This window comes from Sinocyclocheilus grahami, unplaced genomic scaffold (assembly GCF_001515645.1).
Source record: "Sinocyclocheilus grahami isolate Dianchi unplaced genomic scaffold, SAMN03320097.WGS_v1.1 scaffold8.1, whole genome shotgun sequence".
Lineage (NCBI taxonomy): Eukaryota > Metazoa > Chordata > Actinopteri > Cypriniformes > Cyprinidae > Sinocyclocheilus > Sinocyclocheilus grahami.
In genome coordinates, this window is record NW_015505187.1 from 2,376,180 (window position 1) to 2,394,119 (window position 17,940).

Here is a 17,940-nt window from a genome sequence, read left to right on the forward strand (position 1 = left end):
AAAAAAAAAAAAAAGTGAAATGGAAAAAAAAGAAAAAAAAAAAAAAAAAAAAAAAAAAAAAACCCCCCCCCCCCCCCACAAATGACAAAATTGCATAACAAAATGACTAAAACTGAAAATATAAATAGAAAGGCTAATTCAAAATGCTAATAGATACTTGTTAGAAAACACTCTCTGTTTTGAGAATGCCTCCCCCCTCCTTTCTCACTCTTTCTCTCTCCTTCTCTGAATCACCCCTCCTCTATCTGTTCTCTCTTTCTCTTGTATGGTGTTTGAATGTCTCTTACTCAATATTCAAGGTAAAGGAGTTTGTGCTGATTTATAAGGGGGGTTCAGCCTCTGTCGCCAGGAAGTCTATTCCTTATATGGATATGTTTTTCTGTATATGTGGCAATTTTATACAAAACACATGTTCTTGGGAAAAACATCCTGTATGGGTATGTCCCCCTATCCTCATTGGTTAAGAGGGTGAAAACTCCCCTCGACATGCCTATATAAGATCTGTATTTCTGTGAATAAATTGAAGTATTTGAGAATACATTTGAATGTGTGTTTTCTTACTTCCCGGCCGTATTTATTTACACTTGGAGAGACTGAGAAGATTTCACGGTGGCAAAGAGATATCGAGGGACCAAATTGTTATTTATTAACAACCTCCATAATAAGACTGACAGACTGCAACGGTTTGTGTTAAAAATCTTTGTTTGTGTTCTACTGAAGAAACAAAGTCACATACATCTGGGATGCCCTGGGGGTAAGCAGATAAACATCAAATTTTCATTTTTGGCTTAACTATCCCTTTAAGTTGTGGAGGTTGTGGAGCTAGGTAGTAGGGGCTAGTACTCCATAATAAGACTGACAGACTGCAACGGTTTGTGTTAAAAATCTTTGTTTGTGTTCTACTGAAGAAACAAAGTCACATACATCTGGGATGCCCTGGGGGTAAGCAGATAAACATCAAATTTTCATTTTTGGCTTAACTATCCCTTTAAGTTGTGGAGGTTGTGGAGCTAGGTAGTAGGGGCTAGTACCATGGGCGATGACCAGACCAATGGCGGTAGGTTCAGAGAGAGGCAGCATGGGAGTGATTCCACTGAAGTGACTGTGCTCTCCATGGATATGCAGGCTACACTGGAAAAGAAAATGGAGACAATCACACACACACATTTACAGGAACATTTAAAGTCGCCATAAAATGAAAAAAAAATGAAGCCTTACATCTCACAATCCAATCAATAACCGATGTATAGAACCAAGTCACTCACCACCTTGTTTTTTTTTCTTTTCCAATATTCCGTTATACTCAGATGTATGTCACAAAATGGAGGAAAAGATCTGTTGCTACTTCTGTTTCATTGCTTTGAAGGAAATCAAAATTGGCCTTTTAACTTTAAGGGCTAATCTGTATGCTAATGTATTGATAAACGTTTTATTAGCAGATGTAATCATTTAAAATTGCCTTGCGTGAAATGTTTGTCTAATTATGGCTCATTTTAAAATCTTCAATATGTTCTTGCCCAACTTCCTGTTTAAACACATCAACAGAATGGGAAAAAATGGTACTTATAGAAACTTTAATAAAATGCAATTTCTCATCACTCAGTCCTCAGTTGTTACCTTTTTTGAGGTTTCTGGACAATTCACATTCTCTGGCTTCTTCAGAAATCTCCATCTCCCACCTCTGTCGAATGTAATGACTGAACGAATGCGTCCATCTGCGGCCCAACAGGAGTAAGACATCTTTTACAATACAAGCGTGATTAGCCATTTGGCACTTAAGGGGATAGTTCATCAGAAAATGGGAACTCTGTCATTTGTCAAATATTTCTCAACCCCAAAAAACTTTCATTCATCTTTGGAAAAACAACTTTTTTCAGAGAGGTTTCTCTCTCCATTGAAAGTCCATTCCACTTAAACGTTGATGCTTCAGGAAGTTCATAAAAGAAATTCATATGCATTAGTTATAATACATTACTTTGATCCAAATCTTCTGAAGAGACACAATTGCTTTATATGATGAACAGATTTAAAGGGATAGTTCACCCAAAAATGAAAATTCTGTCATTACTTTCTCACCCTCATGCCGTTTCTCACCCTCATGCCGTTCAAACCTGTAAGACCTTCGTTCATCTTCGGGACACAAATAAAGATATTTTTGATGAAATCCGAGAGCTTTCTGACCCTGCATAGACAGCAACGCAACTGACACATTCAAAACCCAGAAAGGTAGCAAGTGCATCATTAAAATAGTCCATGTGATCAGTGGTTCAACCGTAATGTTATGAAGCTACGAGAATAATTTTTGTGCGTGAAGAAAACAAAAATAATGACTTTATTCAACGATTTCTTCTCATGTGGTGCTGCTGATGCAGGAGCCGTCCTTCTGACATAGAAAACGCATGCACTGTGCCTTGTTTACAAGCAGAGGAATGCACACGTATGCATCGTCAGTTGCATTGTTGTCTATACAGGGTCAAAAAGCTCTCAGATTTCATCAAAAATATCTTCATTTGTGTTCTGAAGACAAACAAAGGTCTTACGGGTTTGGAACGACATGAGTGTGAGTAATTAATGACAGAATTTTTATTTTTGGGTGAACTATCCCTTTAATTTAATTAGATTTTTAATGCACACACATAGAGCACATCAACGTCACATCAACATCTATGGTAAACGGAAGCTCAAATGTACTTCCTTGATGCAGAATTTACATTTCTGGGTGAACTAACCCTTTAGGCACCCTTTAAGACAAACTAAATCACATGAAACAAGTGTTCATACCCTCCTCCAGTATGTTGGTGAGATAGACCCCTCTCAAAGATGTAACGTTTGTGAAATCGCTCTTCCCCTCCCCACCAAACAGGTGGCGCTCCAGAGACTTAGAATACAGGATTCCACGGTCATCAGAGGTGTAGATTGTGCCAAAATATGTGTCTTCTGTAAGCATGTGAGATCACATCAAATACAAACACTCCGCTGACACAGCTTACTCTCAGACGAGATAAGAGATCAGCCGCAAGCCATTATTATTCACACACATACATAGCAAACCCATCTAACCGGCTTCGTGTGACAAAATGGGAATCGAACATCCAATGAGAAACAGATCGACATATAATAGGCATGATGGGAAATAAGATAACTCTTCACATGAGCAATGGACTGTATGTGATACATACATGTAAATACAATGAGGGGTGTATTTGTGTGTAACCTCCAAGGCCTGACTGAAAGACTACACCATCCTCACTCTTATCTGTTTCCAGTGATCGTCGCAGCACAAAGACCTCCAGACTCGAAGATGAATAGAGTACACACTGACCCAAAAGAGTCTAGCATTTTGTGCAGAGACATTCTCTGATATGTCAGCACAAAGTGGACCTCGCTTGACGAGTCCAGCCTCCACACTGTTAAACTGACAGCAACAATGGTTGAGCTGTTAAATAATACTGATACATTTCTTTTACACCTCTCACAGGATGGAGAAGGAAGTTAAAAAGCATGAAACCGCACCTCCAGGGTTGTCCACATGCATGAAGATCATGTCCTCGTCTCCGTCCAAAACGGAGTAGAACTGCAAACAGACATCAACAGTGAGTCAAACAGTTGCACACAGCCCTCCAGTCATGTTTGAGGTTGTGACAGGTTTTTTCTGCCAAATCAGCAGGACCAACTTGAAAGGGCAAGTAACAGCACAACTGTCATACATTTCCCCAAACATATTTATGAAAGTAAAATAACAATACAAAATAAATACATTTTATTATATGAATTAACAATAAAGTAATACATTATTATATTTATATAATTTATTAATTATTATTTAATTATATTAATATAAAATTAGTCAAATATATATTTATTATATTTTTAATTATTCATAAATTATATTATAATATATTATAAATAAAAAATATATAAATACATTTATCAGTTTTATTATAAGTGTGTTCAAACTTGTGTGTTATAAAGAAATAAAAAATGTATACATTTCATTATATCAGTTAATGATAATACTTATAATATATATAATTTAGTACAAGTAATTAATGAAAAGTAATATCTTTTTTTGTTTTTTATTAGTGTGTTCAAACGTTTGTGTGTTATTAACACCTGCTCTGTAGTTGCTGACGGTAGCTGAGCTTTTCTGAAATGGTCACCCTGGTCTGAGGACACATAGATGATACGGGGAGAGCCCTGTAAACACAACATGTCATAAATTAAGCATGCTTTGATGATTCTTACAGGAGGGAAAATGAAAAATGGTGGGCAACATGGTGTGTGTTCATGGGGGTGAACACATGCTTGAGTGTGCATGTTATCTGAGTTCCACACCAGTTTTTCCATGACAGAGGTAAACAGGAAGCCACCGATGTATCCGAAGGAGAAGATGTTCTTGGCGATGGTGGTGAAATTTTTGCCGACATCCTGTGTCCGTCTCAGAATGAGCTCGCCTCGTCTTGCTGCCTCCACTGGTTCAAACCCAATTACCATTTAATTGATAAGCATTCAATTGAATGGCCAATTTTCTCAGTTGTACATGAAAATTTATCTCAAAGAATATCAGTTATTCTTGTCAAATGATTCCTTTAGTGTTATTTAATGAAAAAAAAACATAGATGAAATCACGCACCAGTTCCTTTTGGGCTGGAACTGAAAAAAAGAGTGATTCCAGATCCCCTTGAAAGGAATAAAAAAGGGAAACTACATTTTACTTACAGAAATTAAATTATTTTTTTCAATCAAATGACGTTTATTCACTGTCTAATTGAAACAAGTTATAACATATATATACAATATTTTGAAAATCAAGATATTCAAATACACAGACATTCTAAATGTTTAGTTTCTTGTTTGGTTACTCATGTCACCCTGTTATTGTTCTCACCATGTGAACGTGTGAACTCCTTCGTGAACTTCAGACCAACTGTTCCCAAAGTCTTCTGAGAGCCACAGCCCATCCTGAAGAGAGAGAAGAGCATGTCTTAAGGGTCTTAAGTGTCAGCTAACTAAAAATACAATAATGGTGTGGCAGAAACCTGAATCACCTCACAAAACCTTACTCACATCAATGCTGATGACCACAAGGTATTTTGGGTCCTGGTAGTGGAACTGAATGGCCTGTGCTGGATGGAATGGAAGCTGCACTGATCTGAACGTCACACCAGCATCCATTGACGTAAAAATAACTCCTCCTGGGCTTTCGGTGAAAGGCAGGTTGGCTGTTAGAATCACCTGTAATGACACAAAAAGTGATATATATAATATATCATTTACTTATAAAACAATAATGTTCAGAAATCATGAAGAGGGTCAATTACAGTGTAGGTTTGTTTTTTTGTTTTGTTTTTTGAGATGATGACAAAAGTTAGTTCCAAAGAACTAACACACAGCCGGATATTAGCTTCACACCAACCCCACTTCAGAGGAAGTTTTTCAAAAAATGAAGCGTAGTTTCATGTTGGGTTTTAACACAAAGCGGCTGATGTCATTAGCAATGTCTGTTAAAACCCTGAGACAATTGTAAATGTCATGGCCTCTTCTGTTTGGACAGAATCTCTGTGGTGTCAGAATGTAAAATAATGTCACATATTGACAACTACTTACAATGACAAAGTGAAAAAAGGTCATGCTATTTCTAATATTATTATTAGTTATCAGAATTAAGACAAGTTGACTTGTGATTTTCTCAGAGATACACTGTAAAAAAAATTCCGTAAAATTTACGATAAAAAAACGGCAGCTGTGGTTGCCGGAATTTTACTGTAAAAAATAAGGTAGCAACGTTTTAGGTTTTACGGTTTTAACTTAAATTTACAGTTAAATACTGTATTTTCATTAACTGATATAATGTTAATATACCAACCTATTGAAGTACTGAAATCTGTTTTGCACCTTTGTAATACACTGATAACCACCAAATGGAGGTGGTAATGAGAAAGTCACATGATGAATCAAAGCCCATCACTAGCAGCTTTTAGATAATAACATATATAGAAGGTGCACAGTGTATTCACACAGACACTAAACACCATCATGGTAACACACATGAAACTGAAATAATGCAATAAACATTCATTTAACAACATTAGGTGTAACACACAACCCTAATATACAAAACTGATAAGAAAAAACTAAGAAGAAACATAGTTATTTCAACAAAAAAACATCAAATTTTAAATGTAACGCAGGGAATTCTGGGAATGTCAATTTACGGTATACTACCGCAAAATTAATGTCAAATACATGTAATGTCCAATACAGTTTTTCACCGTGTATAGTAGGGGAATTTACCGTTAACCATTTAACAGGTTTTTACTGTAGCATTTTTACAGTCTTTTACCGTTAAATTCACAGTCATTTTTTACAGTGTAGGCTTCAGACTTAGCACATTTATTTACCTGTTGAGGGTTCCCGGGTCCAGCACTTATCCCAAAGTCCTTCTTTATAAATGTGTTGTTAATGGTATGGGAGACATCATGAAAAGATTTTCCATAGTCTTCACTATAAAAAGATAGTAAATCAGTAAAGAAGATCGGTATCCGAGTAAAAGCCTGAATTGGCCACATTAGTCTACATTAGGTGTCCTGTCCTGTTCCCTGGGATCTTTTGTCCTGCAAAGTTCAACTCAACCCTGTTCAAACACAATTGAACCAGCTAATGAAGATCTTCGTGAGCACTTGATAATTACAGACAGGTACGTTTGGAGCAGGGCTGGAAGTGAAGTCTGCAGGTAGATAGATCTCCAGCAAAAGGATTGCGCACCTCTGTTCTACATGCTATTAGGTAAAAATTGCACCACTGACCTCCTATAAAGGCGCGATGAACCGCCTTCATAAAACGAGTCAGAGGGAGCGCTGAGTGTGGAAAGAACCAGGATTACCTGAGATGGACAGAAAAAGGGTTCACACTACCCCTGCATAATTTCTTTATAAATATATATAAACCCGTGTAAGTGTCTGATTATGAATGAAAACTACAATGTTCATCCAAATTTTCAAGACAATAACCTTAAACCAGAGAACTTAGATCAGATAATGATTAGTAATCTTTAGATGATTTGGCAAGACTGACCCCAGTTCCATCTCCAACCCATGTGAGGGTAAAACTGGATCCATCATCACCATGAAACCCCGTCTAGAAAAGACCAGAGGACAGAGTTGCACATATACTGATGGAAGTGGACTTCCCTGTTCTGGCTGTCATTTAAAAGGATCGTTCACACTAAAATATAAAAAAGATAATAATAATAATTACTCTTCCTAGTGTTGTTCCAAACCTACAAGGCTTTAATATTATTATTATCATTATATAAAAGATATATGAACATTCTTTCAGTTTTCTATTTCAGTATCCAAAACAACATTGGACAAATAAATAATAAAATAAAATGACTTTTAATTTTGCTACTGCCAACTATCAGTTAAAATGTCAGTAAATACAGAAATACTTTTAGCACGACTATAACCTTTGTGACCATAACATTCAGTTAAATTGGGTCACCTTTTGACATTCATCTCAATGTCAAAAGTAAAACGCCGCAATAAAATCAATTATTCGGATGGAGTGAACTTCAGCATCTCGGTCTCACCTCGTGTGTGTGGCTGAGCAGAAGCGCCTGGTCTTTGGGTGACAGTGGAGACTTGCATGCTGTGAAACGCGCTTGTCCAGTCCAGGTGTCCCGTCTGTGTCTCGAGTGACCGCGTGGAGACCGAGAGAAAGTCACTGTCCTCGCGTTGCGCTTCCCATGAACGAACGCGTCCTCACCGAGGACCAGTAAGCACGCACTACCCAATACAAGCACTGTCCAGTTCATGACTGACGGATAGAAAGAAGTACGTTTCCTAATGCCTCAGAAGATGCGCGGGAGGAGTGAACGCCGCTGATCGGGCTCCGACTCACCGCAGACTCAAGTGTCTCAAAGCAATGTGAGCTGCCTGCCTCAACAGCATATCGTTCCGAGTCAGCATTATGGCTAAAATATGCTGCACGAGACTATAATGCCAAACAAAGCAACATTTTGGTACATTATAGACGTGTACAGGGCTTTTGGGCATCAGGTGCAGGATTTTGAGCATCAACGCGGCAGCATTTGAATAGTATGCGCATAAGATTTTTGTAAATTGTGATTTATGGCTACGTGCCAACACGCTCTTATAGCAATTCGTAACTATTTAACGTTTTAGTACGTTCATATAAATTAAAACGACTTCATTTGTACGTTTTCGAACGATTTGCTTACGTACCACTGTTAAGTTTAGGACCTCATGCTTATTTAAAGACTATCCAACGTTTTTTATAGGAGTCAAGTCGTATGAATTCGCCAAAACGTAACATAGTTGCGTTTTCTCACAAGATAAGTTTGTGCGCGCAGCACTTTTGGGCCCTAGGCTGTGTGGGTAGGACGCTCACTAGGTTTTGAGACACAACCATAGACTTGACTAAATCAAATATTAACTTTATAAATACATTTTTCTTTGTATTGTTGCCTACCGCTTCAATTGACACTTTTTTTTTACTACATCTTTTGGCAGACAATTTGTCGAGTTGTTACGTTCTTAATTATTCGGTCACACTTCACAAGGACACAATGTTCTTTATTAAAAATTATTATTTATCATAATACCCGCTACCCATGCACTATGTCATCCCTATAGAAAGTTAATGTGACAAATAACCTCAGGTTCACAAATTACAGTTTAATTGAATGAAAAGGGATGATTTTGGACTCATATAAAACATGGCTTCACAGGTTTGAAACATGTTACAGATCATTTTCAATATGTACAACAAAAACCCTGCAACACAAACCAACAATTTATGTAAACTTTAAAAGCCCCCTGCCCTCCGTTAGAATAATACCACCAGACAAATAATTAATAAAGTGCAACAGGGTTTTCTTAAAACATCTCCGAACTTTCTATTGCAAAGCACCATGAGTCGCTTAAAAGAAAACAGCTCACAAATGTCACAGTATGTTCAGTTTTTGGCACATGGTGAATGTAATCACTCAGGTAGGTTAAGAAAGGTCTGGAAGCGCGTCCCGTGGGCTTGAGAGTCTCTCTCTGTCTCTGTCCAGAGGAGCAGCCAGCTCTTCCAGCTGCTGTTGCTGACTGTTTTCCAACTCTTCCAAGCGTCTCCGCAGCACAGACAACTCCCTCTGGTGCTGATCCTCCTGAGAGAGGAAATGCAGAAACAGATGAGTGGGATGAAAAGGGGGGAAAGAGAGAGAGGAGGATGGGAAAGTAGCAGATTTATATCCTGGGTTTTGTTATGGCTGACAAGAGAATATTCTACATCGTGGATGGGATGTTTGCAGACACCTGTATGTTTAAGAAGATGGACTCTGCTGGGATGAGAAGGGATTGGGCCAGAGGGGTGGAGGAGGTCATTTGGTTGCCCAGCAACAGACGACGGAACTCATTGTGTCTCCTCTGCAGCTCCTTCAGACGCTTGCTGAGCTGAGCATGTTCTTCAGAGTATGAGGATTTCCTGAGCACACACATAAATAAAAACAATATTATATAAAAAACACACATATATACATCCTTTATTCAATATAGTCTCCTTATAATGTTATAAACTGAAGACGGAAGTACTTTCTGGCTGTGCTTGCTTCAATTTCAAGTTCTTCTATCTTGGCTTCTAGGAGCTGAATCTTGTCTTGGAGTTTGTTTTCTTTCAGTTCTGTCATGGTTTTCCTCTGGATAAGAAAAGAGACCAATAATGCACCTTTAATAATAGCAATTGTCATGACAATCAATACAATACAATATAAAAATACCAAACAAGATAGTCCAAGTTTTTCCAAAAGCAAGTTTGTAGAATTTAGGCACTACCTTTTTCTGTGCAAATGCTGCCCTCTGCAGGCGCTCTTTGGCCTGGCTGTATTTCTCCCGTAGTTCTGCTTCTTTTTCCTGCAGTTTGTGTTTCTCCTCCAACCATTCCACCCGCCTTTCCTCCACTAACCTGTGACAATAAAAGGACATTTCACTTAATTAATTTAACTGTTCGCTGTTCACTACATTGTTACAATTTTTAGGCTATTTTCATGGGAAGAACAGTAAAATCGCATTAATATTAATTATAAAAATTATAAATTATAATAAAGGAGATAGGGATATATAAACAGGATAATTTACATACATACAGAAAAAATATATATTTTTCTATAATATATAGATAAAAATGGAAGAAGTTGACATGTTTAGAAAGTGAACAGTAAATGTTGAGAGTAAAGGGGAATGGAAATCAGAACATATCACTAGTTAATTTGAGTCAAATCACTCATATGAGCACTAAGGATCAATGGGAGTAATATTTGCTAAATATTAGGCCATGCCTCTGATATATTCACATATGATGATATGGTTACATTTTTAAGATGATTTAATATAGCTGTCAGGACAAAAAAAGTTATATTATCTAATGTACCGTTATAAACAAATCACCCATATTTGTAATTGAAGAGGAAAATGTCTATCAAGCACTTTTATACAAGTTGAATCTTGCTTTGAAACCAACATTTCATCTTACCAATCAACTCTCAAGCCTCTAATCTGAAGAAATGCTAAATGGCACGTTTTGATGCTAGCTCAGCAAGCTGTCAGCATTCTCTGAAATATTTTTGGTTCTCATTTGACAGTAATGCTAGTATCCTGGTTACGATAAGGCGTACCTCTCGGCTTCCTGTTGGGTCCGTTCCATTTGTGTGCGCGTGCTCCGTAGGTCCTCTCTCACTCGCTCTAGACTTTCTCTCAGTCTGCTGTTGGTGTCCAAGAGCTCACTCTCAGAGTGAGACAGGGTTCCTATCTGTAGATTCAGCTCAGTGTTTTGCTGATAAACAATTTACAAAACAAGTTATATGATACGTCATGAATTTCATCTCTATATTACGTGCAGTAATTTCACTTATTTTCCAGTGCTTACTCGTCTCAGGTCTGCGCTTTCTGCTCTTAAGGCCTCCAGCTCTTCCAGCTGTTGGCCCTGCTGCTGAATTTTGACTCTGTATCATAAGCATTCATACAGGAAATCAAACAGGGCTGTTTATAGCTACTGAGAATTTAGTAATTTTTTGTAACTCAGTCAGAGCCAACATAAAATAGATATAATTGTGAACGGAACAACTTAATTTTTCCCACAAGAATAACAGGAATTCAAATAAAAATGGTCCGTTTTGATTTCATGTGGACATTAAACAGAAATAAATGACTCTGAAGAAGCTTGCCTCAGGTTTTGAAGTTCCTTCCGCACAGACTCTTCACCCAATTGTGCGGCACGGAGACGCTCTTCCCACTCCTCTTTCTGAGAGTTCCCTGATGCCTCCTGAAGAGCTCTCTGCTGTTCAAGCTCAGATAAACGATTCTCCAGCTCCAGCCTGGTGACAGTGAAATAAATTCATTTGAATGTAGAAAATCCCATGAAGCTTTGAATCAGTTCCTTGTCTGATATTAATAATAGTGCATACTTTTCTTCCTGAAGGGTGGCCATCTTGTGTATCTCCTCCTCTCTTGCTGCCTGAACCCTGCGCACCATCTCACGCTCTTTTTCAGATATCAACTCTTTATTTCTCTCCAACGCTGACTTCAGGACCTCAATATCCGACTGCAGACCTGAGAGAGAGAAAGACACTTGTCATTACTGTAAAACAGGTTCCAAGAAGTAAATGAAAGAAAGGCAAGATGACTACCCTCTACTTGGCACTGCAGTGTATCTCGGTCTCTTTCTAGTTCTCCTTTGGCTCTGACACACTCTAGTTTTACGTTACTCAAGTCCAGCTTATGCGTGTGCTTCATCTCTTCAATCTGGCCAGTAAACACACACAATCGACAGGATATATTACTACAGATATCAACGCATGTGAACATGTGGTCATAAAATCTGACTTGTCACTCAGGCTGTATTCATGCACCTGACTGTTGAGTGAATGGATCTCCCTTTCGGCTTTGTGCAGTTTGCTTGTGAGGAGTGTGTTTTGTTCCTGAGATAGACGGAGTTCACTTTCTGTCCGGTCCAACTGCATACGATAATATATAATAATATAATAAAATATTTTATATTATTTATGTTATTAAATCTTTTTTTCTTTTTTTATGTGTTTGTCAAATGCTGTGACATGAACACATCACATATTAATAAAAAAGTTAAGATGTGCTTATTTGATTATAGAAATGCAGCAAATGATTTCTTAAAATATTTCAAATATTCAAAAATATTCCTAATGAAATAAATATATAAAATAGTTAATATAAAAACTGCAATATCCTAAAAAGTGAACCAGAGACTTTTAATGTGGTCTCAAAATTTGGACTTCACTGTACATAAATTATGTTATACTTCATACATTTATAAATTCATAATATATTATAATATATATTTTATATAAAATATTTATTTTATTTTTTTAAATATTGATAATATTTTCATAATATATGGAATCCATATCCAGGAGGAAAAGGAATTGGATATTAAGTGAATGTTTTTTCTTACATCATGAGCATGTGTATTACCCACTGTGCCAATGCTCTGACAAATTTGTTGTATCCATTAAAGGGGTCATATGATGCGATTTCAAGTTTTTCTTTCTCTTTGGAGTGTTACAAGCTGATTGTGCATAGATAAGATCCCAATGTACAGTATTTGAAAAATAATGTGCTTTTTGAACATTAAAGCATGTCAACATATTCTGTTACACCAAATACACCAAATAATGATCTTTAAAAAAGCATCATATGAGCCCTTTAATATAAAAAACAAATCTGACATTTTACACTGAACTATACGGTTTTAACAGAAAGGCATAAACTTCATCAAATCTTATTTGTATCATCAAAAACCTACAACTCTTCACTTTTATCCGCTCACCTCCAGTGCTTTTACTGCAGCCTGGGACTCAGCCAGCTGTCGGATCTGAATCCGCTGCACATTTTCAGCCTGAGCACCTGAGTTATTCCTCTCCGCCCTGAGTTCAGTGACCTCTGCCTCCAGTCCTTTGAGTCGCTGGTGGAGTTGAGCTTTCTCTCTCAGCAGGGCTTCAACACGCTTCCCGTCACGTGCTGGGTTTCCGCTCTGCAGCTGAGCGGCCAGATCCTCCTTATCACGCTCAAGTCGGGCCACCTGCACAATCACATATATAACACTTCTTTATACAGAGACACTGCTGGGTCAAAATTCTATTCAAAATGATAAAACATACATCAGCTTCATGCCGTATCCGTCTCTCCTCCAGGACTCGGACGTGCTCCTCTTTCTGGTGATCAAACTCCGACTTGAGGAAAGTGAGATCATAACGGAGCTTATTATACTCAGACCTGTAATTCTCTGCTTCCTGTCACAGAGAAATAGAGAAGGGTATTTCAAGACTTTTTACACATTTCAAGTGTTTTTTTTTATAACATGTAGAAAAGACAAAGCAATCAGTTTGTTTTCCATCTGTGATGGACAGGATTCTGACTGTAGCATGTACTCAGGTGGCTGTCATGGCAACAGGAGTTAATAGTTGTGGAGGGGGAGTCAGCCGGTGTGGAGGGGCATCTTTTACCTCCTGCAGTTTGTTGAAGCGTTCTCTGATGGGAGCCTCCATTTCCTGCTGCACCTGTGCTTTCAAGAGCTCCAGCCTCTGAGGGGTCAGCACCTTAAACACATGATCAACACTTTGTCAGCAAAATGTCTAATTCGAGCTAACTGAGACACTTGTGTTCGCTTATCTCTGCATCACCAGTTGTGTTGTGTTGTTATTGTTAACTAAAACTAAGACTATTAAAACAATTATAATTGCAATACAACTGAAATAAAATATAATTATTAAGGTGAAATAAATAAAGTGTAAGTTGAAGTACTAAATTTACTAAAACTGAAATAAAATAAAGATAATAGAAATCATTTTAAAACAGTGAATTAAAAATAAAAACGACAAACACAAAATTACTTAAACTCAAAATGAAACTGAAAATACAAAACAAAAAGCTAACCAAAATGCTAAATTGCACATAAATAAATACTAAAACAAATCTGTATTATACTTAATAATTATTACTTTAAAAAAAACCTCTACATGCATTTATAAAATTCCTGATTTTATTGATTTCCATTTTGTTTGTGAACAAAAATATATATTTTTATTTGGAAATTTTTTTATAAAAAAATCTAGGCAAAGTGTGGTGATGTGGTGAAAATATTACACACAAAATTGAATTTCTTTAATATTTTTCCTATTCCCCATATTTCCATTTGTGTTATTTCACAGTTTGGATGAATTCACTATTATTCTAAATGTGAACAACAGTCATAATAAAGAATGAGTAGGTGTGTCCAAACATTTTACTTGTATTTTCTCATTTTTAATGCGCAATAATAATCAAATATAAAAAAAATTCTTAAAACTTTAAATATTGCCATATATTCATACCCGAATCCATGAACAACCAGCATTAGTATTCTTAATTATTAATAAGCAGCAACTAATATGTAAAACTAGTGTGTTTTGAATGACATAATGAAATGACTTGTAATAAATAGTGACTACAAGTTACTATACGTATATAATGTGTACCTGCAGTCTGAGCTCCTCCAGCTCACGTGTTTTATCCAGCAGTTCTCCTCTGAGCTCGGCCAGCAGCAGCTGCTGTTTCTCCTGAGCGACCTGGCGATCACTGAGCAGGCGTTTCAGTTCACTCTGCGCCCGCGTGTATTCATCCTGCAGTCTGCACACACACACACACACACACAAACATATCTGCTCAGAAGACGTTGAAGTTTAACAGGATATCTTACAGTATATAAATATGCAGTATTCACTCACCTGGTGTGCTCCACTTTCAAGGTCTGATAGTTGGTCTTGTGGTTCTCACAGCGCATTCTCTCATCAATGAGCATTTTCTGGAGCTCCATATCAGAGCTGATGAGTCCCGTAGAGCCGCTCAGGAGGACTGCAGCTTTCCCACCTCCTCCTGCCAGCTCCAGCTTTGGGAACAGGGCAGATGACTGCCCTAACGCTGGAGGGTTCATCTGCTCCATAGTGAGGGAACAAAAGCAAAAGATTTAATACCTCCCCCAGAAACCACTACAACCTCAAGAGAGCTCTAAAAAAAGACAAAGATCTCAATCAACACAAATGACTCCACTTCAGCCAACCAAAGTCAAGAGATGCAGCCACATCTCATCAGGGCTGACAGTTTGAAATCACTTGTAGGAGCCTAGTTAGCACGAACAAAGCATCTAATCAATGCATGTGCAGCACAAGAGTCCTTGTTTGCTCCTCTGCTCTCCAGTGATTAGATGTGAAGCTCAGGCTGGTCTCCAGTGATTCTCTCTGTGTTGTAGAAACAGAGCTACTCCAGCATAAACACATAACGGCTTCCCATGTTGTCAGAGCAACTGAGCCACTGGGAAAACTTACCTCGTGCTTTAAAAAAGCGCAAGATGAAGCATTTCGTGTTGCCTGTGAGTGGAAGTCGGTGCATAGATTGCTAACTTATATTGAAATGCCATGCAGATAGTGATCGATAAACACTTACTGCACGTATTTCATAAATAAACACCTCTGCTGGGCGTAAACTACTGCATGCGTTGAAAACTATACAAAATATAATAATACATGTGTGCATTAAGGTCAAAAGTAAATGATTTGAAAAGCTGTTGATCCAACACTGACAGCGACGCACGGTTACGTGATGATGATGGCGGCTAGAGGCGCCTTTCAAAATAAAAGACTTGTTTCGACACGTTCCGGTCTGGTTCCGTTATGCAAAGTTTACTAAATAGTAATGTTGACATTTTTATTTAGTTAAAATATTAGTTGTAATGTATTAATATTATTAATATTCAGTTTACACACACACACACACACACATTTGTATTAAATATTTAAATGTATGGCTTTTATTTTGTATATTTGAATAATTATTTAATAATGTGCAGTAATAATCTAAATAATAATAAAACGAAATCATTAGAATTTTCTTAAATTTATTTATATTTTCTTAAATATTATTATATATCAATCAAGGCTGTATTTTTTAAATAAAAAAATACAGGGAAAAAACTGTAAAATTGTGAAATATTATTGCAATTTCTAATATTGGTTTCCTATTTTAATATTCTTTAAAATATTATTTATTTCTGTGACGCAGCGCTGAATTTTCATGAGCCTTTACTCCAGTCTTCAGTGTCTCATGATCCTTCAGAAATCCTTCTAATATTCTGATTTATTATCAGTGTTGAAACTGATGTGCTACTTTATATTTTTTGGAACCTGTGATACTTTTTTTTATATAATATGCTTAACAAGATATGGTCACAATGCAGGAAAGAAGGAAAGGAAGGCATATGGGTTTGAAACAACATGAGGATGTGTAGTATTTATAGCTGTGCAATTTGCAATAACGCTTTTCTGCCAGCAGAGGGCGAACATTGACAGTATATTATCCTCCTGAGACCCAGCTATGGAGTTTTTGCCTCTGTAGTGGACATTCTATGTTAGTGAATTTCTCTGAGACCTCACATGTCACAGTTTTAAGTCTGGATGTCCTGTACAGAGCACGTTCAGGGCTTTCCAGAGATACCAAATGATTGGATGTTTCACCGTGACCGCTCCCTCTCCTTGGTTTTTAAAAATGGCTGACATTAATTTAGTGATAAAATTGTACATCCTTATAGAAATATGATCAAATTTTGTATTTATAATTTAAATCTGATTAATTTTCAAATTTTGAGAGACAAAAGAATTGAATAGGAAAACAAATTATATATCAATATTCTTATGAAATATTAGATATTATTAGGAAAATCTGGCCAATTACTACTCCCATTATTACACTTCTTTTTTCAACATGCTGTCCCAACAGCACTTTAATATGCAAATTAGATACAGTGTATAGATAACATTGTGCTTAATGGGAAAACCAGTTTATGGAATTTCTAAACACATATTGCATAAAGCAAAATGGTATGACATTTCGGAACATATTATTTTAGAAAGGGGATGTCGACAAGGGTGCCCGTTAAGCCCTACCCTGTTTGCGTTATTTATCGAACCACTGGCACAGCTACTCAGAGACGATATAGAAATAAGAGGAGTGGTAGTTAAAGATATAGAACACAAGATTTGTTTATATGCTGATGATGTATTACTGTTTCTTACATACCCAGAACTTAGCTTACCCAAAGTGATGTACTCTCTTGAAAAATTTGGATTATACACAGGATATAAATTAAATATACATAAAACCCAGACTCTCTTGTGTAATTATAATCCAAGTAATAAAATACGTAATGAATACACATTTAAATGGAATACATCCTCCATCAGATATCTTGGAGTTCAAATTCCTGCAGACCTATCAAACATCTATAAAGTTAACTATTGTCCCATTACAGAAATCATAAAAATGGACTTGAACAGATGGCTTCTCCTACCTTTAGATCTATACAACCGAATAGAGATAATAAAGATGAATATATTGCCACGATTACTTTTTCTTTTTCAAGCTTTACCAATAGAAATACCAAAAAGGCAATTTGATGATTGGAAAAAACGAATATCACGCTTCATTTGGAAGAGTGGGAGGCCAAGAGTGCGATTTAACACTCTACAACTTCCTAAGGATAAGGGTGGGAGAGGTCTGCCATCATTAGACGATTACTATAAGGCAGCACAGCTAAGACACTTGGCTTGCTGGTGTAACGATGAATATAGTGCAACGTGGAAGGACTTTGAACAGTCACAACTTGAATTACCCCTTCAAGCGTTACTAGGAGATAGAAACTTGCAGCAGACACAGTCACATAAATTGAACCGTTGGACAAAGATTCCATTGGAAATTTGGTATAAAGAATTAAGGAATCCTAAAATTGAAAGACAAGGAAGGATACTAAGATGGGTGGAACATGACTTACAGTTTAAACCAGCAAGACTGGATCTAAGGTTTAAGCAATGGAGTT

The 17,940-nt window shown here is 37.0% G+C and overlaps 2 protein-coding genes across 2 annotated transcripts in view; both read right to left on the minus strand.

Annotated features, from left to right (window-relative positions):
- LOC107591329 (sortilin) overlaps positions 1-7,892 on the minus strand; it is a 12,571-nt gene extending 4,679 nt beyond the window's left edge. Inside the window, exons 1-13 of the mRNA XM_016280459.1 lie at positions 7,592-7,892; positions 7,075-7,137; positions 6,807-6,883; positions 6,402-6,504; positions 5,068-5,235; positions 4,889-4,962; positions 4,634-4,680; positions 4,336-4,472; positions 4,114-4,197; positions 3,514-3,574; positions 2,782-2,937; positions 1,618-1,715; positions 1,032-1,131 (exon numbers count right to left, since the gene is read on the minus strand). Coding sequence (XP_016135945.1) covers positions 1,032-1,131; positions 1,618-1,715; positions 2,782-2,937; positions 3,514-3,574; positions 4,114-4,197; positions 4,336-4,472; positions 4,634-4,680; positions 4,889-4,962; positions 5,068-5,235; positions 6,402-6,504; positions 6,807-6,883; positions 7,075-7,137; positions 7,592-7,816 — 1,393 coding nt within the window. The 5' untranslated portion in view covers positions 7,817-7,892. The remainder of the gene's footprint in view (positions 1-1,031; positions 1,132-1,617; positions 1,716-2,781; positions 2,938-3,513; positions 3,575-4,113; positions 4,198-4,335; positions 4,473-4,633; positions 4,681-4,888; positions 4,963-5,067; positions 5,236-6,401; positions 6,505-6,806; positions 6,884-7,074; positions 7,138-7,591) is intronic.
- A 738-nt stretch (positions 7,893-8,630) lies between these two features.
- cep83 (centrosomal protein 83) lies at positions 8,631-15,015 on the minus strand. The gene is made up of 15 exons (XM_016280094.1): positions 14,801-15,015; positions 14,552-14,702; positions 13,541-13,633; positions 13,196-13,327; positions 12,865-13,116; positions 11,912-12,028; positions 11,690-11,804; positions 11,468-11,612; positions 11,228-11,377; positions 10,930-11,005; positions 10,679-10,836; positions 9,840-9,969; positions 9,600-9,703; positions 9,324-9,492; positions 8,631-9,175 (listed from the first exon to the last, which is right to left on the minus strand). The coding sequence occupies exons 1-15, from the start codon at positions 15,013-15,015 to the stop codon at positions 9,020-9,022; spliced, it is 2,163 nt and encodes a 720-aa protein (XP_016135580.1). The 3' UTR covers positions 8,631-9,019.
- Between the last annotated feature and the right edge of the window lie 2,925 nt (positions 15,016-17,940).